At 42.2% G+C, this 22,699-nt stretch overlaps 2 protein-coding genes across 2 annotated transcripts; one reads left to right on the top strand and one right to left on the bottom strand.

Annotated features, from left to right (window-relative positions):
- Positions 1-358: 358 nt before the first annotated feature.
- rpl28 (ribosomal protein L28) lies at positions 359-1,434 on the top strand. Its single transcript, XM_054757236.1, has 4 exons — positions 359-527; positions 856-979; positions 1,091-1,209; positions 1,299-1,434. The coding sequence occupies exons 1-4, from the start codon at positions 447-449 to the stop codon at positions 1,386-1,388; spliced, it is 414 nt and encodes a 137-aa protein (XP_054613211.1). The 5' UTR covers positions 359-446; the 3' UTR covers positions 1,389-1,434.
- A 3,347-nt stretch (positions 1,435-4,781) lies between these two features.
- pdcl (phosducin-like) lies at positions 4,782-22,316 on the bottom strand. The gene is made up of 15 exons (XM_054757767.1): positions 22,141-22,316; positions 21,957-22,055; positions 17,310-17,426; positions 16,257-16,397; positions 15,998-16,141; positions 15,718-15,899; positions 13,633-13,716; positions 13,160-13,406; positions 12,553-12,839; positions 11,769-11,916; positions 9,712-10,048; positions 9,492-9,508; positions 6,162-6,344; positions 5,891-6,072; positions 4,782-5,775 (listed from the first exon to the last, which is right to left on the bottom strand). Exons 1-15 carry the CDS (start codon positions 22,145-22,147, stop codon positions 5,212-5,214), a joined length of 2,739 nt encoding a protein of 912 aa, XP_054613742.1. The 5' UTR covers positions 22,148-22,316; the 3' UTR covers positions 4,782-5,211.
- Positions 22,317-22,699: the final 383 nt, after the last annotated feature.

Here is a 22,699-nt window from a genome sequence, read left to right as displayed (position 1 = left end):
GTACTATGCTATTGGAAAAAAAGGAACTGCCGCGGAGTGATCTCTACGTGAAGTTGCGTAAAGCGGTTTCCGCCTTCCCGGGTCCTTTTTCTCTGCTCGAAGGTAACGTGGTCGCTTCGGCTGCTAACACTACGCCATTAAACTACTGAAATACCTTATTTTTGCCGTTAAATCGGGGAAGTTGAGTAGTATACCATTGTTCGGTATAATGTTTCCCACCCCGTGTGCTAATAAAAATCCCAATGTAGTTAAAGTACTAAGTAGTAATACGTCGTGTTGGTTAGGCCTAGTCTTGCCGAGCTAACGTTAGCACATGAGCTCAGATTAGCTCCCACGCTGTTGAACGTTTAACACAATTACAGTACTCAAAGTATCTGCTATCACTCTTATTTATTGATGTGCCATCGCGTTGTCGGTTAACACATTTAATCTTGTCTAGGTTCATCATGTCGTCCCATTTGCAGTGGATGGTCATCAGGAACTGCTCCAGCTTCCTCCTCAAGAGGAATGGACAGACGTACAGCACCGTAAGTGGTCTGGAAGTCTTCTTATACTGTGTATAAAATTGTTAAATGCCATGGTTTTTCGACATTTAGGGGGGGTAATATTATAAACAGACATTTCTTAGCACAGCTTTAATACTAATTTCACAAAACTGAGCATTATTTTTGTTATGGCAGAGGTTTGATCCAGCTCCTTTATGGGAGATCATTAGACGTGTTCCTCATGTTTTCACTAGTGAGTGTGTTGTAGCATAGAGGATTTTTGACAAAATCGCAGTAGAAATGACGTGTCGTAACGTAATGCGATATCTGAAAATGTTATGTAAGTTAATGTAATTATCTTTGATGACAGGAGCCGAACAACCTGAAGGCCAGGAACTCCTTCCGCTTCAACGGGCTGGTGCACAAGAAGACAGTGGGTGTGGAGCCAGCCGCTGATGGCAAAGGTGTGGTCGTCGTCCTCAAGAAGCGTAAAGGTAAATTATAGTGTTGCCGTGATAGCGAAGTTCTGGAATCCGCTATCGTGAACGTTAATGAGCAAGATGTCATCTGAAAATGTGCTGATAAGACTGTTGGTCATTTCACAGGTCAGCACAAGCCTGCCAATTCCTACGAGAAGATCACCATCAACAAGAACTCCCGTGCCACTCTCAACAGCCTGAGGCACATCATTAGTAAGAACAAGTACAGGAAGGACCTGCGCATGGTCAGTTAAGTTTTTCATTAGCGTCATCCTCCATTTTAATCCCAACATTAGTTGACGGGCATTTGTTTTTGTCCCCCCCCACACCCCAGGCTGCCCTGCGTCGTGCCAGTGCCATTCTGAAGAGCCAGAAGCCCGTTGTGGTCAAAAAGAAGCGCACCAGGGCTACCAAGACTGCATAAATTGATATGCATAATTAAAAATAAAGGCTTTTTGTTTGGGAAAATATGCGATTGTGATCCCTCATTACTAAATCTTCTTGTCATTCAGTTTACTTTCAAATGATCTTGGCTTTGTTGAATGAATACAGGTCAATTTTTTTTAAAATGATTGAAGTTCCACATTCATTGTTGGGGCTAGAAAATGAGTTAATGTGTTCACTCATTTCTGTGTTTTGGGAAAATTACAGTAAAAACCTTCCATGTCATATTTTTGTACTGTATTGAATTTGTAGGCACTATTTCTGAAAATAAAATTTTAAAAGATTTTTTAAATAAACACCAAATTATTGGGGGGGCGCTTAAGTGTAGTCATCGCCCTGCTCGCTGACGTAGAAACATTGGATGGATTTTTGAACAGCCCACAGGCAGCTTTCCATCCATTGGGCTGGAGAGGAAAAAAACAAGTCCAAGTCTCCTCCCCCTCTCTGTTAAAGCTGATAAAAAAAAAAACACTACAGAAATCAATCGGGCAAACAAATCTCTTTTATGTTGTGTTGGGGCGCAATAAGGATGCTGTGCTGGTCACCATGAGGCCATTTCTTAGGCCTGGGATCTTGCTTCCACTGACCCTGCTGCTTCTGGTCACGGTGCCGGGTCGGTGCTTTGAACTGCAGGACACCATACATGCTCTGATAGAGGAGAACATCCACCTCCATGACCAGCTGGAGAACCTCACCCAGGCTCTCAGGAAGCTCAGGCGCATGCTCTGGCATCATTCAAATGGTACACGCTCCTCAAAAATCTAGAGAAATTTAGAAAATTGAACATTGTGTTTTTTTGCTGTATGATTTGGACTCAATAAAATATATTTTGTAATAAAAGTCTCTTATTTTTGATGCTACTCATCTCGCTGCAAGGTCAAGAGCACTGCTTTTTATGTTGTCATATTTTTCATTTCCTGTTTATGTCCTCTGTTTTTAATCCTCCTCTACTGTTATCACGCATTCACGACAGCCTAGAATTAACTTTCAGTACCAAGACAATTCCCTTTAATTTAATTTAATCTCCAAGTTCCCTGTTTAATATTACATTTTTATGTGTGCGTCCATTTTCTCTGTGCTCATAGATCCAACACATCATGAGCACCATGAAGATCACAACGAGGACGTGCAGCATCTTTGGGACGAGTGGTCCCAACAAGGTGTGTATCGCGTCTAAACATTTCTTAAAAAGTCTACACACGCTCTTTCAAACACCAAAAAAAAATGAGACGGGAGGGCGACGAGAAAGACGAGCAAAACATGATAGTTTCCCTAGGAAAACGGGAGGGTATGCATAATCAAGTGAAGAAAATATGGCACAACAGTGACGTTAAACTGGACGTCCCTTCAAAAGTGATGAAAATATGACAAGAAAGCTTCAACGGGGAGGCTGCCAATAGAGGCCTAAAGCAACATTACAGGAGCTACAGAAATGTATGGCCGGCATTGTACTTGATGTGACACTGAAGAGTCGTTTCTCCCTTTCTGGTAGGTGTCAGTGCAGAGACTCATCTACTTCTGGAGCATGCATTCTGTGGACATGATCTGCATGGAGCTGCAGGGTCTCTGCATGACCGGCTCGGCATCCCCGTCCTGATAATGATGACCATGATAACCTGCATCAGCCTCCTTATACTGAGCTGCTTGTAGCCTATATTAGCTAAATGCACCTAAGTGAATTGTACAAGCCTAACTTCTGTCCTGTTTTTATACATAAATCATGGTGTGGCATATGTACCCGGAAACAATAGTTTATTTTGGACTGATTGTATTTAAATTGCATACAGCTATAGATTTCATGTCGGAATTTGTCAATATTATACTCTCATTTATGTTATTTCATTAAAAGCTCTTGCAAGCACAGTGTTATTCTTTCTTCTCATAAAATACATTTCAATAGATAATTTTCCGACGGGTCTTTTGTGGTCCGGGAGGGGGGGAGAGCGAAACCTACCACACATCGTTAAGTTTGTCAGGGCAGCCATTTTGAGTGAATAAAAAATACTCCGCTTTAATTTAAAAAGTGACTTTAAAAAATAGTGACTTAAAGTGATTAGGAACTGTCCAATTAACCACCTTTACACCTTAAAAAACAATTATCACGTAAACTCAAATTTACTTTGATTTTCTTCACAAAAGGGCAGACTGAAATACCACGTTGACTCGCTAGCGCCTCTTGTGGTTAGCAACAGGACGGCAATAATACTGTAAAATACGAGGCGTCAGCTAGTTGGCGTGCTAACCCTACGAAAAGCATCGACGACAGTTATTTTAGTATTCAGCATTAGCATATGGCATTAACGTTAGTACTGTCACGTCACAGTTTTCCATATTCCATGATTTAGAGTCGAGTACTGAAGGTTTATGAATGTTTTATCACTGGCGTCTTCTTCTTCCTTTTATATTTTATGGTTCATTTATATCTGCTTAAAATGTAGTAACCACTTTACAGGCACGGGTTCACAGGTTGTTTAGTTATTGTATTGTAGAATAGATAACATGTTATTCATTAGTTTGGCAACACATGACACATAATCATAGAATAGAGCATAACCAGCTCACAACACACACACATAACCATATAAGGGAAGAAAAACAGGCTTGTGGTGAGTACTGACTGGTACCGAAACCATCCTTTGTGCATGACCAGGTGCAGGAAGCGCTCAAGGTTGCAGAGTGTACCAGCAGCCGCAGACAGACACAGAGGCAAATCAACATGAAAGAAGTGGCGCAAAGCGGAGGCGATGGCGCGAGCTGATTGGTCCAAGATCGCCACCCTCTGCACGAGCTGATTGGTCCACGATCGCCGAACTTCCTGCACAATCTTAAGTGTATAAAAGTCGAGCAGGGAAAGGGAGGGTGCTTTTCTACAGCTGTGCTGTATTAAGACCTGCTTACTTGTAGGCATACAGGGACTGTGATAAACCCGGACGTCTGTATTAGGTGCTGCTGTCAGGAATAAATCTCACTGGATTATATTCTTTGGTTTGGTTATTTAGACTCCCATATCCTCAGATAGAAACTCACGCTTCAGTACTTACATTAAATGCATTGGTAAGATGTGGGTTGGAATCTCCGTTGGGTATTTTCTCTGTGAAAGTCTGCTTGTTCTCCCCGTGCGTGCGTAGGTTTTCTCCAGGTACTCCGGTTTCTTCCCACATTCCTGCACCTGACATGCATGCGACTTGCGACTGGCTGGCGATCAGTGCAGGGTATACCCCGCCTCTCGTCCAAATTCAGCTAGGATAGGCTCCAGCATAGACCCGAAACCCTTGTGAAGCGGCATAGAAAATGCTTAGTGTACCACTATGTACGCTTATCGCTCACTAAAATGTACAAGTAATGGTCAAAAAATACAAGCAGAAGAGGCGTGTAGATTTATTGACTTTTTTTCAACAACAACTAAAATGTAGCAGCACATATAAAAGTTGGAAAAAATCTAATAAGGTCCATCTGGGTTGAAGGCTTCCTATTTTTGAATACCATTAAATATTATGATAATAAAAGGGGGAGGCGTTGATTTTGTTTTATTTTTAAACACTAATAATAAATAGACATAAAACACAAATTACTATGCATAACAACAACTAGCCAACGTACATGTGGAATGAGTGGTGTCTGATTTTATTTTCAATGTTTTGCGTGTAGAAAAATTGTGTGAGTGACTAATTTCGGTACAAGTTCTGTCACAGTCTAGGACCGGAACTTGTTCGTAACCCGAGGACCACCTGTACATCGAAAGAGTCCATGTGGGATGTCTAGGTGTGTTTTCCAAGCATGTACAACAAAGACAAATCGTGGATCTAGTCTATGTCAAGGTCAGAGTCCTCGTCGCTCTGATTGCTCTGAATGATGGCTCCGTTGCGGATCGTCTTCGGGATGACCGGCGGCTTTTCGGGCAACATGCCGTACTCCTGCAGCAGAGCCTCCACGTCCACGGCGAAGAAATCCTCTCCCAGCTGGTCGGTGAGCCTCACAAAGTTGCCGATCAGGTCTCCCCCCTTGTAAACCAGCAGGGCGGGCAGAGCGCTGTCCCTGAAGAGCGCGCTGGTGCTGATGGCCGAGCTGCGCACGCTGCAGAACTTGACCAGAGGGTACTCCTGCGCCAGACACATCAGGCTGCCGCTCATGGCCTCGCAACCCGGCACGTCGGGCTCGTAGATGTGGATCACGACCAGCGTGCTTTTGTCCTCCTTGTCCAAAGCCTCCAGGAAGTCCTCGCCGCTCGTGAGCTCGTGGACGCGTTCGAAGCGCTTGCCTCGGCACAGCTGCCGTCGCATCTCCTCGATGCGCTGCATGCGGTAATGCTGGAGGAAGTCCTCGTCGTCCTCTTCCTCCTGGAGCATGTTGTACTCCTGCATGGTCATCTGCAGACAAAAGGATTTGAAATCTGTAACCTTAGTTGCAAACTTGCCCAAAGTCCAGCTTGTTGTGACCTAAAGAGAACATCACATCCTCCCCATTCATTCCCATCATGCTTACTTTGCCTTTAATCTTCTCCTGCAGCTCCTTCTGCTTCTCCTTGTCTTTTTCCAGGTCCAGGTCCGAGCGGCAGGTCATGGAAAGCTTCTTGATCAGACGTTCCATCTCCTTCTTCTGCTCCTGCTTCTGCTCCACCTCCAGCTGCTTGTACTTCCTCCAGTCATTGATCACACCCTTTGGACCTGATGAAACACACGTTATTAATGTGTATATATATATATATGCATGCAGAGTGTGTGCGTGTGTGTGTGTGTATCAGTGTGTCATGTACCTGTGTTGACCGCACTGCCATCAGGACTGTAGTCCAACTCCGGCTCGTTGACGGCGGCGTCGCGGATGGTCTTTCCCTCCCTTTCGTCGTCGTCGTTATCGCTGCCTTCGTCCTCACTGCTGCTGTAGTAGTACTGCAGCTTCTCTCCCAAGATTTTGTCATCTAAGGTTGTCATGGCAACTGCTCACCTGAAAGCAATCCATCTTTAATCAGTGCTACGGATGTCCCGATCCACATTTTTGGGCTTACGAATAATGCAAGCAACGTATTGCTGAATTTACTTGTTTATTGTTTGGCTTTTGTAACAAAAATCCCTGAGTCAGGTCCCTAATCCAATAAAAATCCATCCAATAAAAGATAAAATTGGCAAAAATGGGCGTGCCAAATACTTTTAGGGTAGGACTAATCATTTGACATGGACAAAGATCTATTTGTGGTGTGATTTAGAATATGTGCCTTTTTTTTGTTCTTTTTTAAACAAACTCTCTTCAAAGCAATAGTAATTTATTGACGGTCCCTAGTACAACCACCGGTTAGCGCAGCACTTCCCGTGCGAGCCTCCCGCACCATGACACATCAGTCCGGGCACAGTAAGGGGGAACTACCTCTGTAGCTACAACATGAAAGTAACTCCACCACGGTACACCGCGGCCATGTCTGCATGGTGGCGTTGCATTTTCTTCTTCTTGCGGGGGGCGGGAGTCGAGTGGCGACCAGCATTGAGGTGCATTACCGCACCTAGCGTGTTGGTGTGTGTGGCCCAGAGTTACGAACGTGATACGGCAAACAGATCGGCCCGATCTCGTGGCGGAAGCCGATATTATCCGATCTTCAAAATACAGCGGATCGGCAGCCGATCCCAGTCCTGAAGATCGAATCGGGACATCCCTAGTAGGAACATCAACTTCCATCCTGGGACTGACTAATGTTTTGCATTAACCTAAGTGCTGTCACAGACAATACCTTAGACATAAACACACCCGAATGCATACTAATTCTAGTCACCATTGCCAGTGAAGCGTAATAATTCAGGGTGACGTCTTTATAAGCTGCAGGGTTTATGTAAAATGAGGGCATCTGGATTTTAGGGCAGGCTTATACTGAGCGTGTATTGTGAATATTTAAATCAATCTACAGATGTCTTCATGAAGCACTTAGTAGAGTATGTGTATGAGTGGAGATGAGATGAGTAAAGACCCATGAGAACCTCCTCCAAGTGGAGCAGGAACATCTATACATTGCTTTAATTCTGGAAGGGATTTTTAAATGCAGCTGGGTGTCGTCTATTAATACTGCTCAAGGTGGCGCCAATGCTTTGTAGTGCTGTTTGAAACCATAGAATCATAGAAGAAGACCAACAATTATTGAGGGGAGCTTTAGTCGCACAGGAAGTGATCAGAGGCAAACTTCGGCTTGCTCAATACTCTCAAAACTGTGCTGTCCCAGCACAGCAAATGGACAGGACGTCATCAACACAAACACCTACGTAACTCGCGTTGCAAACAAAACCAACTCAATAAGTTAACGCACATGGAATACACAACGCAACTGCCCCACGCAGACTATGCAGGCATCAAAATAATGCTTACACCCAAACATACATGCGCAACTATACCTACATCTAAAACCCACGAGGCCTCACTGTAGCCCCTGCACGCTACAATACACAGCCATCCCTCGCTATTTTGTGGTTCGAACATCGCACGCTCACTTGTTTATCAAAAATTTGGCCTATTTAAGCACATTTTGCATATTCTTGGCCTAAACATAGCATTTTCACGCATAAAAATGGCTAAATGAAGTAAAGCAAATCCTGTACAGCATAAGGCATTAAAAGATATTGACGAAATGTAGTATTCTACACTGATCACTGTGTCACTCGTAACACACACTTTTACTGCAGGTTTTAATTATCTCACAACAGGCACAATAATAACATAATAATAATCATAAACTGCAGTAATAATAATACCAAGGGCTACTAATCCAACTAAAACTCAACTCGGAGCCCCCATCGTCACTTCCTGTCCACACTGCCCTGTCCTGTCCTGTCCGGAAGACATTTATTGCAACACACACGAGCACGAGTCTTATTTATGTTTTAAATGGCTTATTTGCTCTTATCATGTCTACTATATCGGGTAATACGAGTGTAAAGGTGACTATAGGGTGTGATAAGCTCTAACTACAGAAATATTCTTCTTTGCCTCAATTCACTTATCACGGTCGCATATAAAGACGTATCGTTTCCAAACTGTTCATTACACGTGTTTTGTGCTGCCTCACTGTTATTTTGCACAAGCCCAAATCAAATTTCCACTGTCTTTTCATTTAATGTACGATATTTGAAAAATGTAAGTTGCAAAATTTCCGCAGTTTCGGTAGCCAATTGTCATGAAGGGAAGATGGTTGGTCAAGCAGGCAAACCGGCTGAGAACCACTGAAGTAGAGGGCCCAAGCTGCTAACATACTTGTGATTGTAAAATAGATTATTTTAAGCCACAAGCTACCCCATCACATCAGCTATCTTTACGCGGAGGTAAGCCTTACAATGATCTCCCATTGTCACTTTACAGCTATATAAAATACTCATCGATATCCGCCTAATGTAATCATCTTACCTGGTTTTGAACGACCAATTCCCGTCGAAAACAACGTTTCGCCGCGTAAGAGCTGCTCACCAGCTAAAATGCTAACTCCGGATCACTCTGATTGGTTGTGATGCCTTCGTGGGTTGGGTAAATAATCCGCTGTCGGTGACACTCGATTTGCGTTCACCAACAGTGCTTACCAATTCGCGCTACATTTATATGAAGTAGCTGACACACATTACCACGCAACACTTTAAATTTTATTGCGCTGTAGGTGCAATATTTGTTTATTGTTCTAACATTTGGACCATTCCCCCAAAGCACGCAAAGGCAACACGCTGACGTCGATTGGGGCGGTGACGTGTGGTTTATTCTTATATGCAGTACCAGATTGAACCAATGGAGGGCAATACGAAATAACACACAAACTCCCGTAGCCTGTAGCGATAACAGGAAGATCACTGCTGGTTTAGAAAAGGTTGAAAAAATAATTTTTAATGTAAAAAAAAAAGAACTTCACGGTGAGAGACTGATTTTATTAACATTTCAAACCCCACCTTGAGGGGGAAAACATACATCCTGTGATTATCTTCTCCTGTTTCATCGTCACTATCAGATTTCCGTCTCTTGCCAAAAGAAACACAGGACTCGCATGTGGAAATGAAGGACCAGTAAAGGTTGAGAACAATGGAGAGTCAAAACAAAAATTTTAAAACACCTCCAGTTTTAATGAACTCACTTTCACCCACCGTGTGTCTACATACAGTATGGCGTCATCACTGGACTAGGAGACCAGTGTCTTTTTTTTCCTCATTTTGCTCAAGTGCGAGACAGCAAGTGAGCAAAAATAACAGTGTGGTGTCACAGTGCGCTCAAACAAGCTGCTCTCCTCACAAGCTTGTTCCTTTTAAGCCAAAGCCTATTTGACTTTCTAAGAGGGACACTTGAAAACAGCTCACAGCTCATCAGTCCTGAAGTCGTCTTTCGCGCTTTGTGGCACTCTGAACGCCACGTACGGGCACGTCCTAGAGTTGAGACACACGAGTTTCTTCAAGGTGGCGGAGTTTACAATGTCAAAGCCCACGTGGCCCCCAAACGTGCTGGGCTTCCAGTACTCGGGGGAACAAATGGGGTTGCCCAGGAGGCCTTTGAGGGAGAAGGGCGCTCCCATCTCCACCATGCTCTCTCCAAATATAGAACTCGGACGGGTCTTCTCCAGCATCATACCAGGGTAAAATTCAAGAGCGTCAATGTCACCATAGAGCTCCTTGAGAGTGAGTGCTACTTCCTCATTATCTGAAACCGTTAACACAAAGATAAAGTTAGATCAGGGGTGTCCAAACGCTTTCCACTGAGGGCCACATAGTGAAAAAGGAGAGGATGCAAGGGACACTTTAATATTTCGTAAAGCGACACATGTCGATACGCTAAGAAGTTAGATATACTGTATTTCAAGAAAAAAACTGAATCTCAGCTTTGTGATATAGGTGAAAAGCCTATTATTAGTAGAAATGTGAGTCTTTTTTAAAAATTTCCAATTATTTCAACTTTATTGTTAAATAATCTTCTTAAATGTTCTTTTCAGAACATTATGACTTTATTCCACAATATTTAGACTTTATTCCCATATTATAACTTTTTCCCCAACCTAATTTTCCAAAAATTACATCTTATTTAGTTGAAGCCAGGGCCGAGCCAGAACAATAGATGCTAACGAGCCAGTATCAGAGTCGTTCATACCCAACTCAGGGAGTGGCACTTCCCTTTTACCGGAGGTGTTAATAGCAGGATAGGATTATACCACTACTCCGCCCAGGCTTAGTGTAAGGAACCAATAGGAGGAGGGTGTTGGCACACCAATTCTGCCCACTCTTACTGTATTTAAGGCCTAGGCTACCAGCACTCATTAGTTCGCTGACGAAGCTCTTCGGATGAGGAGCGAAACGTCTGACACCTTCTTCACAGAAGTACAGATGACGTCTCAAGAAGCCTTTTCCTCGATCTTATTTAGTTTTGTTTGTTTTTCATAATATTGCAACTTTTAAAAAAGAATGTATTTTTTCTTTAATATTTCAGCTGTATGCTCTTAAAATTACATTATTTTTCCTCATAATAATTATGAGTTAATTCTCGTAAAATTGCAACTTTTTTTCTCATTAGAATATGGATTTCTTCTCTTAATATTATATATATATTTTTATTGTCATAAATTTACAGCTATTTTCTTCCATTTCGGCTGTTTTTTTTCTTCTATTTATTATTTCAACTTTCTTCTTGTAAATTTTATTCTCGTAATGACTTTATTCTCGTAGTGTTACAACTTAATAATAAACTCATAATATTGCAATCTAATATTTTCTTGTAAAATTTTCTGCGGGACAATATAAAAAACAGCCTTGAGTTAGATGATTAGCCATGAAGACGTGTAGCAGCGCCCCCTACGGGCTGTGCTCAAAATGTTTTGGAAAGTGAAATACATACAATCTTCAAAGTTTTATAATCATTAGACAAATGGTCAATGATTTATTACTTGCTAAGTCCCGCCCCCTCCCCTGCAAACACTTTTTGGTTGATGGCGACCATCATGTGTTCACGTTTCACCTGTGCCAGATTTCATGGTGACTCCACCCAAAAGTAGCAGTAGATGGCGCACTGTTTGGCAAATTTGAACGATTTTGAATGCAGCGGTACATATGTGTGGCTAGTTTGACAAATGTGGTTAAAAACTTTTGTTGCTTACAAGACAATGGCAGATGGTAGATGTCGGGTGATGAGCTAACACTTCACCGTTATTCACCCCCACATGAAATTGAAGTCACACAAACGACAGTAATGAACTCTAAGACGGCGACAAGGGTCAAGATGAGGGTTGGCCAATTTGCAGCGGGTGCCATTATCCCGAGAGTGTATTTTTAGCTCATCTCACCGTCCTGTAAAATCTAACAATCACATGTTTTGAAAGCTGGTCCGATGTGTGCCAGAGTCGTCGGGACAAGCTTTGTGTTTGTTTGCTCACCGGTGAACTCTCCAAAGGAAGTGTACGGCTTGAGGTTAAAGCGTTTGCGGTACTCGTTGAAGGGCTGCATGCGGAGCTGTCGCGACTCCTTTATGGCTCCCACGGCGACTGACGTCACCACAGGGTTGATGTTATGGCCCCCGCCTATCTGTGGACAAAACATAATGAGATTCTACTGCACATTGGAGATTGTACAGCTGTTGTACATCAGCTAACATTTTTACAGAGGAAATTAATCTTTTTTTAAGTCATATTTGCAATATCAGTGGAATGACAACTTAGCATCATAAGTTAACAAATCATGCTGTTTGGTGGTTGGTAGTAAAGAAAAAATGCATAGTTAAGCAAATTTTACCTTTTTTGCCGAAATTGAGCATTTTCAAGCATAAAAATGGGTAAATGTACTAAAATACAAATACTGTATGTACAGTATACATGTGTGTACATATCCACACACACACATATAAACTGTGTGTATGTGTGTATATATATATATATATATATATATATATATATATATAAACCACTTAAAGCAACCTAAAGTAGCAAAAAAAGGTACTCATGCTGCAAAAGGGTCCACTGTCAGTTGACTTTCTATCCTTTGAAGTCTAACATCATGTGATGCAACTTCACGTAATTAGAAAAAACAGATACTGTAGTCATGCCCAACCACAAACTGTCAAAAAATACCAATCCAGGTAATCCTCTACGAGCCAAGAAACCATCACTCTGGTATTTGAGTACTACAGGTGCATAACGCACCACGCTGTCTGTGGATCGTTACCTGGCCGGCCACTTGCCGAGAAAAGGCGTCTACCAGCTTCTCCACGCCGTAGCGTGTTAGCACTGAAGTGTTGAAGATGAACTGTGGGTAGGTGAGCTCGTCGCCGTCGATGAGGAAGCTGTCTGGCATCAAGGAGTGCCAGTGATAGAGCTGGCTGAACTCCAGAGCGATGCGGTTTCCGTACTGGAAGTCGGTGTGGAACAGCAGGGTGGGATCGAACTTCAACTGCAGCAGGTAGCCGCTGAGATGCTGCACGTATTCTTCTATCACTATTCGGATGGTCTCACCTTTGGGTGGGTGGGTGGGTGGGGGTGGGGGATATTTCAAATGCAAAAATAACAAGCAATGAAGACTCATTTTATTGTTATTTGTGCCCCATCTTTTGTTATAGTATGCATTTTATAATACACACAGAGCATTAATGTGTATGGACAAGCAAGCCTGCTGTTTTTACAATATAACATTCTAGTGGGCATGACTGACATATGCTAATATTGTATTTGCCTATGAAGCATTTATGATTGAGCTCCAACAGCTTGCCTGGCTTTGCAATGTCTGCACAATGAAGTTTAACCTAAAAACAATAACAATGTGGACCCCCGCTTACCAATAACGATGAGCCGTGTGGTCTGGAACAGCTGCTCGTCATCCCAGGTGGGATGCTCCACTTTGAGCACGTCACACACTCGGTTGTGCTCCCTCAGCCACAGCGTAGCGTACAATCCCAAACCGGGCAGGAGTCCAAACACCTCCTGACCGATAGCAATCTGATCCTCAGGAGCAACGGCCGGGGGGTAGCTCATCCTGACAGGGGCTTCAGCTACAGAGGGAGGGTACATCTCTCCATCAATCAACTAATGGGGAACACAATATATTTTTTTAAGCGGCGAGTTTGTAACACTTCCCATACACTTTCATATTAGCTTTAAAGGCAAAATATGAATAAATGCTAATTAGCCATACATTTATCATACTAATAGTATATTTTCTTTACAACACACTGTACATCACAAACAGATCTTAGGGATTTATTGTTTAAAAAATACACTTAAAAAGCAGAAAAAAAAGACCGTACTACACCTGATATTTAAGTTTCCCGTCTTTGAAAAGTCTGAGCTTTAACTGACGCTGCAGGTTGTCTCCGTACACGTGCCCTGCGTCCACCTGCACCAACAAAAAAACAAAAAACAACAAAATAAAAACAAAATTGTCCCATTATGTCAAAACTGGTAAAGGTCATGGTTGAATTCATTTTGAACATGCATACAAGTTACATTGGAAAACATCACATAGTACAATTCACAGTTCAACATGTCCAAAAAGGAGTAGGAAGAAGCAAAGCTTATTTAATCCTGCCCCTCATCCGTTTCACATTAGTTGCAATACATTTGCCCGTATTCCAAATGTACTCTTTGCTAATTGTAAATCCATATGAATGTGATAAGGCAGTATAACAATGTGGTGCAATGAAGTCAAGGTTTATACTTACTATAAAGAAATTATATATCTTATTTGTTTTTGTTAACAGTTTTGTTCCCTCACTCTATCGTGGTTTACCTTTCACTCATTTGCTGTTCCACCATTTTTTTTTTTTTTTTTTTTAACAGCGTATGAACCCTTTTACAGGCCGAGCCTGGCCCTTTAAGAAGAACTGCACTGTGGGAAGTTGAGTGTCTCTCTCTTCCCTCTCTCGTCTGTCTGCACCGCCCATTGTCTTCTGCGGACTGAGTGGCCGTAGACCCTTGTCAATCAATCTCCTTCATGCCGTCCTGTTATGTCGCTAGCTGGCTTGCTTGCTTGCTAGCTTGCAGTCTTTGTGAGTTTCTGCCCAACAAATCCCACAATGTCGAGGAATTGTTCTGCGCCCAAAAGGCAGAGGAGGATGCTAACCATCACACAAAAGGTTGGACTTCTGGACATGCTGAAGGAATGTTCATTACGGAATACTGTAAATGAATCTTTGGTTGGAAGGAGGGGGACTGCAACAGGAGGAGTAATGCAGCAATATGTTTTAACCAGGATGCAAACGGCGCCACAACAAAAGGCGCAGTCACATGAGTGAAATACGTGTGAGTCACTTAATCATTTTTGTGTCTTGTGTGTTGTGGGTTGAACATTACAATTCAAACAAAGTTTTCAACTTTTTTGAGAGTATTTAAACAAGAGAGAAATGTGAGAAAATGTTATGTTAAAGTTTATAAAATGTATGGTCAGGGGTTTTACAGCCTCAACACATCCAGTATATAAGAAATGTAAAAAAAAAAAAAAAAAAAAGCTCACATATTGCGGGCTATTTTGGGAACCTATACCCCGCGATAAATGAGGTAACACTGTACTCCACCCCTTGCCACCAGAAGTCAGCTGGGAAAGACTCCACCCCTGTGACCCTAATGAGGACAAGCGGTATAGAAAATTAATGAATGAAGCCTTATGTTCATCACTTTAAACCAGCCCGCCTAAATCGCACCAAACAACAGCTAGAATTTTGCACCTGGATAAAAAGCTAGTGTTTCTTCCCCCAGGGATATGAACAACACCACTGCGGCCAGACATGATGTTGTTGTCCCCGACAGCAAAGCTGGCTTATGTCATGGAACTGACAGTACCATGGAGAGATGGTACAGGGAGATGGGTTTGAAGAGCACGCTTTGGAGAGAAAGAAAAACAAATATTCTGACCCAACAGCAGAAGCATCCCAGAATGAGGGGCTGATCCATCCAAAGCCAAATCAACCGCTGCCAGAAAAAAAGCAGCAATTGGCTCTGGGTAGTTGGAATAAAAATGCCTGAGCAAAAGAATACAGATAGATGGCAAGCAGCCAGCCACATACCTGGCTCAGGGAGAAGGGCACCCCTGCCATGCAAAGTCCTAGATCAACACTGATGGCTTAACATCAAGAGCGCCAACTATCCAAAGGGATGGAAACATCGAGCTCTATTTTGCTTTACTACAGTATATTAGACAGCTACACTTATTTTCCACTGTATGTTAATTGAGGTGTCCCAAAAAGGGTCCCCTGCTGGCGCCCTTTCAATTAACATTTGTATACAAAACAAACTTACGATCCTTTTTTCCCCCCCATTTCCCAAGCATTTTGCAATGATTCATAAGAGAAACACTTAATAAAAAAACATGATCAATATGGAAACAATAACATGAACCGACCCCATGTGCCAGAGCCTTCGTGAAGCCCAGTCCCATACGATTGTAGGTCTTAAAGAACTGGTGGGTGAAGTGCTGTGCAAAGAAAGCAAACATGAGGTTGGAGCCCTGCGGGTCGGGCCTGAAAGTTCTTCTCTTCAAGAGGCTCTCCACCAGCAGCTCAGGGTCGGGCAGCCCATCTTTGCCTACGAAGAGATCACCAGGGGAATTTTTATATGTAATAATCAATAGCAGGCTGATATTCCAAATAAAAGCATGTGAAACTAGCATTCGGTGTGTTAACCTTTGACCCCTAGAGGTGTAGGGCAGTCTTCTGGCACAGGTGGGAGAATCCGCGTGTAGTAGCTCAGATTATAGTAGGACTCCCAGCTGAGGTAACCATATTTTGAGTTGAAGGTCGGAGGGTGGGGAATTAAATTGGACCTCACTGCACGTGCACGCGTGCACACGCACAGGAAAACACAACAGGAAACAATATGTCATTTATGTATCTGCTATCTGGAAAAGACATTCATTCATTCATTCATTCATTCAGTCAGGACCTGTCAGGACAAGCCGCATCAGAACGTCCCGGAGGAAAGTGTAGTTGATGACGTCCCACATCCAGTGGAAGTGGGTGAGAATGTAGTGCACCACATGCGGACCGGGCTTCAGGAAGTCACGCACACGAGTCCAGAACTCCGCTGTGTGAAGACAAGCGGCGACCATAAAGCATTATCATTAGAGGGCAGGGGAGCCACCATATTCGTCAGATGCTGAACATGTAGGTGTTGACTCTTATGTGTCTGTTATATTTAATACAGAGTAATGATTAAAACTGAGTGCTTATAAATAAACTTATAACCTTATAACCTCATAACCCAGTGTGTACGTCACATTTAATCGAGAGCATGGATAATATAGTGTAATAAACTAGACCGTCATTCAAACAGCCCAGTGGATGTGAATGATAAATACGATTTTTAAACTTTGCCTGTGAGCACTATAAAATCCACCTCACAACAAATTGCCCGGGCTAAATGATGTATTACCATGTCTTTCATTATGACTTTCTACTACAATAGAAATTCAAAATAAAAAAGACCCAAGTCCAATAATTTTCCTGGTAGGTCGTCGGCTTACTGTAACTAACTGATGGCTTGCCAAGTGTTTTCAAATACAAATCATGATAATTAGAATTAATAAAACTTCCCACATCCTCACCGTCATGGCAAATAATAGCTGGCAGCTACTGTTTGTCGGCAATTCTTTTTTATCATAAAAACAAAACCCTTTCAATAATGCGAGCCATTGGCTGGTCCTGTAAGACTCTTCTGGTTCAATGGCTAATTGTTAATGACCACGGCTATTGAAAAACAAAACACTGCATGAGTGACTGTGTGAAGTTTCCTTATTCAAGTGAAGCCGAGCGGCAGAGTTGGAGGGCGCTTCCATGTTCCCTTGGAATATTTGGGTCTAGACCGTTAAGACACGGTCTTATCTTCTCATTTACCAGACACCCTCTCCCTGTCTAAAGCAGAATATTTCAAATTCCTCGCAACCCCAGAGAGGATATGAATGGATGTCACGGGTGCGGAGGGTATGATCGGACTCACGGATGGTGCAGTTCTCGCCATAGTAACCTGTGCGGGTGCAGTCACACTCATACTGGTCCTCGCTGTATCGTACACACACTCCCCAGTGCTGACAGGGTAGGTAACAGCACGGGTTCACTGCAGGGAAGGGGGAAGATAAGAATTTCAATAATCATCTTGCCACATGAGAGGACATTTTACAGCTGCTCCGCAATGTTTAAGCTCCTATCATCTGGTTTATTGCATTCATTTATAATTAAAAAAACTGAATGAAAGGCTACTGCACTGCCAGTACTACACTGCAAAAGTCATTAAGTAGCCACTAGTACCTAATAGTGTAAAACACCTGCCAAAATACATGCACTTCCTTGAGGAATTTACTGGAAAAGCAATTGTTCTCTTAAGCCTCTTGTTCTTCGTATAGCTTCTGGATTTCCGATAAAGTGTACAGTTAAGCCCCACATGAGTCATGCCCTGACCAAATTTAAGTTAAAGTGAATTTATGTTTGTGTCTTTTTTTCAGCTAGAATGCAATAACAAAAGTGACCAAACTGTCTGTTAGATATGTTGAGAGAAAAAACATTTTCATTATGCCACATTGCTCCAAATATAAGACGGCACAGGTGGTTCTCGGGTTACTAACGAGTTCCGTTCCTATACTTGGATCTTCTACCTAATTTAAAGGATACCTAAATGAACACCACAGTAACTTACGCTGTACGCAGAACGCATGAAGGACATGCAAAATACAGTAGTAAGATTCAATACAAGAATTCAATGAAACAGTGATTTAAAAAAAAGAGAGGGAACAACTCCATACATGTATCCCTGTGGCTTATTGGGACGAGGAAGTAGAAGAGATAGGAGAACAAATATAACAATCCCTTAGCCTTCTCCTGAATCAATATGAGGCTCACTGGGATATTGATTCTGGTCTTCCAGCCAATAATAAGGCCTCTGCACTGCTTACTTACACACGTGGACAAAATTGTTGGTACCCTTCGTTCAATGAAGTAAAAACTCACAATGGTCACAGGAATAACTTAGTAAGTAAGTAATAATAGATAAAAATTCTATGAAATTTAACCAATGAACGTCAGACATTGCTTTTGAACCATGCTTCAACAGAATTATTGAAAAAAATTAACTCATGAAACAGGCCTGGACAAAAATGATGGTACCCCTAGAAAAGACTGAAAATAATGTGACCAAAGGGACATGTTAATTCAAAGTGTGTCCACTAACAGGTGTCGACAACCTTGTAATCAGTCAGTGGGCCTATAGATAGGACTACAGTCAGTCACTGTGCTGTTTGGTGACATGCTGTGTACCACACTCAACGTGGACCAGAGGAAGCAAAGAAAAAATTGTCTCAGAAGATTAGAAAGAAAATTATCGACAAGCATGTTAAAGGTAAAGGCTATAAGACCATGTCCAAGCACCTTGATGTTCCTGTGACAACAGTTGCACATATTATTCAGAAATTTAAGATCCATGTGACTGTAGCCAACCTCCCTGGATGTGGCCGCAGGAAGAAAACTGATGACAAATCAAATAGACGGATAATATGAATGGTAACAAAAGAGCCCAGAAAAACTTCTAAAGAGATTAAAAACTTCAAGCTCAAGGAACATCAGTGACAGATCGCCCCATCCGTCGTTGTTTGAGCCACAGTGGACTTAATGGCAGAAGACCAAGGAGGCCACCACTGTTGAAAACAAGTCATAAAAAAGCCAGACTGGACTTTGCCAGACTACATGTTGACAAGCCACACAGCTTCTGGGAGAATGTCATATGGACAGATGAGGAAAAATTGAACTTTTTGGCAAAGCATATCAGCTCTATGTTCACAGACGAAAAAAGAAAAGAACACTGTCCCTACTGTGAAACATGGTGGAGGCTCTGTTATGTTCTGGGGCTGCTTTGCAGCATCTGGCACAGGGTGTCTTGAATCTGTGCAGGGTACAATTAAATCTCAAGACTATCAAGGGATTCTAGAGAGAAATGTGCTGGCCAGTGTCAGAAAGCTTGGTCTCAGTCACAGGTCATGGGTCTTGCAACAGGACAATGACCCCAAACACAGCTAAAAACACCCAGGAATGGCTCAGAAGACAACACTGGACTATTCTAAAGGGGCCTTCTATGAGCCCTGACCTTAATCCTATTGAGCATCTTTGGAAGGAGCTGAAACATGCCGTCTGGAAAAGACACCCTTCAAACTTCAGACAACTGGAGCAGTTTGCTCATGAGGAGTGGACCAAAATACCTACTAAGAAGTGCAAAAGTCTCATTGACAGTTACATGAATCGTTTGATTGCAGTGATTGCCTTAAAAGGTTGTGCAACAAAATATAAAGTTATGGGGTACCATTATTTTTGTCCAGGCCTGTTTCATGAGTTTATTTTTTTCAATAATTCTGTTGAAGCATGGTTCAAAAGCAATGTCTGACTTTCATTGGTTAAATTTCATAGAATTTTTTATCTATTATTACTTTTTTCAGATTCAAGTTATTTCTGTGACCATTGTGAGATTTTCTTTCATTGAACGAAGGGTACCAACGATTTTGTCCACGTGTGTATTACTGTCACTTTCATAAGAGCAAACAACCGTTCACACTCATATTCATACATATGGACAATTCAGAGTTGCCAATTAACCTAACATGCGTGTTTCTGGAATGTGGGAGGAAGCCAGAGTACCCGGACAAAAGCCACGCACGCATGGGGAGAACATGCAAACTCCACACAGAGATTCAAACCCAGAGCTTCCTGATCTCCTGACTCTGTAGCCAACATGCTAACCATGGCCCTGTATTGAGAACCTAACAATATCTATTTATTTATCTGTACAAACCACTGTATGAGTATGTCTGAGATAACATCTGCAACCGTTTGTAACAATTTCCAAGTTAGGTTTACTCACATGCCGCAGGAGGGTCCGCACCACTATTTGAGAAGCACTGTTACAGGGAGATGTATTATTTTAAATGTATCTATTGATAAGAAATACTTTTTCGATTATCATACAACATGTGTCTTTACTGATTACTCATTTATTGGACTTCATTAAGGAAAAAAAACTTGGATTTATTTGGTATGTAGAAGTCATCCATAAAGTACATTGTGTGTCATATGTTTATCTTTACAGATACATTAACTCTCTCATAGTTTGTCAGACGCCTCTCGGCCAAAAACCACATGAGAGATCTGTCTTCTTGTACAAACAGAGGAAGCGGGTGTGTGTGGGTTCTATAACACGACCCGACAGGTGGAGGAAAGCTTGAACATTTCGGGGAAAAGAAACCAAATCTTCCTAAATGATTCCCAGTTTCCTTCATCCTTGCACACAGATTAGTTCCAGATTCAAATGTCCCAGACTGGTTCGTAGTGTCGTAGAAAAAAACCCTCCGAACTCCTAATGGAAGGAAAAGCTGCCAGATTGTCTACTAACGTGCTGTGGCATGCCCCTCTTGGCCCATGCAGCCCCCATCGTGTCCGTACCGCCATGCAGATCTCATCCGCCTACTATGAAGTGAAAGTGTCAGCTTACAGACGACTGTACCATCTGTCCAATCGAAAAAAGTACAATGTGTTTAACCTCGTAAAGAAGATAAAGCTGGAATGGGATGAGAAGGAGGTGAAACTGTTTGTTCACATGTGTAAGAGCTGATAACACAATAAGGTGTGTGTGTGTGTGTGTAAAAGGTTGGAGGGGAGACTTTTAATGGATTCCAGTGAATGGTACCACTTTTTAATTAAAAGTTACTCCTAAAGCCTGATAAATAATTTCAAATGCACTTATTGTTAGTAATCAGAATGGCAACAGTGACTGCGGCTCTCTTATAAATCAACTTAAATATAAAAATTAAAAATGAATAACATAACAGCAAGCATCAAATGCCTAATTCTAGGCTTGCCTTTTGCTTCTTTGTATTTTTGTAGATCCACCAAACCGCCATCTTGAATATCATCACGTGAGACATTATATCACACATGACATCATGAAAGCTCAATATAGCCAGCATCGAAACATAATCTTGGCAGCATGTTGGGCTTTTTGTAACGCTACTCCAACAGAGACATCGGAAGTCACGTGAAGTAAGTGGACTTTCAAAGCGGTAAGCCCATCAATCCATCCATCCATCTTCTATGCCACTTATCCTCAAAACAATAAGTCCCGGTTATCAAAATAAAGGTAGAGTGTTTGTTTTGTTCAGTGCGCAACACCTTTTTACAATCACGTGATAACTGTTACGTCTGTCATTTCCGCAGTTAACTTATTTTCACACTCGTGTGCCCATTACAAATGGTACATTTGCACAAAAAATCTGGTTTATGATAGCAATAGTTTAACCCTGGAACGGATTATTTCAGTTTCCATTATTTCCTATGGGGGAAGAAGTTGTTGACCAACGTTCAGGACGGATTGCGCCAATTTTTTTTTAACTGAAAGAGGGTTACTTTACTTTTAAAGCTCGGACACTACAAAAACCACATGTTAAGACTGAAAAGTAGTTGAAGTATACTTTTGTAAGCACAAACGGGGCATGCTGGGATGTGACCCTGTTATCGTGATTAAAGGAATGTTTAGTTTAACCAAAGACGACAAGCTAAAAGAGAAAAAACGTCCAAACCAGTGTGCATAATGTGCTTCCGGCGACCCGCTGACCTGGCCTACCTGTGCTGGGAGTCACCTCATCACCTCGGCATGCAGGCTCCCGCAGCAGCAAAAGCAGAGCGCAGAAGGATCCTACATGTAGTACAGAGGCTTCACCCAGGAAAAAGAGGAAGATCAACGTGGGAAAATCGTAAAAGTTAAAAAAAAAAAAAAAACAGTGCAAGAGTTGACTTACATCTCATTACAGCAGCTCAACGCCGTGTCATTCCACTGCTGGAAACATAAGCTTAAAAATGCACGCCGGTGAAAGAATTTAGACAGCGTTAGGAATGAGTCGGCGAAAAGTCGACAAGTTACCTCCGGTGTGTTAGAGAGCTGCAGCCCGCCCAACTAGCTTTCACCTGCGGCCAGTGAGGGGAGAGGAGCGGGGCGCGTCCTCCTCCAGTCAGGCAACACCACCTCCTACTGGTCACCTTTAACTCAGTCACCAGAATACACCAAGATGACTCACCAGACACAACAGGGGGGGAAAAGACACTACATTGTATATTTTTTGCAGTCTTGAACCCAACAGCGGTTTGGTGGGTGAACTCAAACAAGTTTAGAGCTTGTAGCAAGAATGTAATTATTCTAACAGCTAACAAAAGCAACCGTTTCTCCTCACTATGAAGACCTCCAATATAGTTTTCCAACTAGAACCATGAGAACTGCACATTTTGGCTCATGTCGTCAGGGGAAAAATGTCTAAATATTTGGACATTTTTTTGCTGAGAATGTCAAGTAGTAACTGACCT

Source organism: Dunckerocampus dactyliophorus, chromosome 17 (genome assembly GCF_027744805.1).
Source record: "Dunckerocampus dactyliophorus isolate RoL2022-P2 chromosome 17, RoL_Ddac_1.1, whole genome shotgun sequence".
NCBI classification, from domain to species: domain Eukaryota; kingdom Metazoa; phylum Chordata; class Actinopteri; order Syngnathiformes; family Syngnathidae; genus Dunckerocampus; species Dunckerocampus dactyliophorus.
The sequence above is the reverse complement of the archived record's forward strand: the minus strand, read 5'-3'. Positions and strand labels throughout refer to the sequence as shown.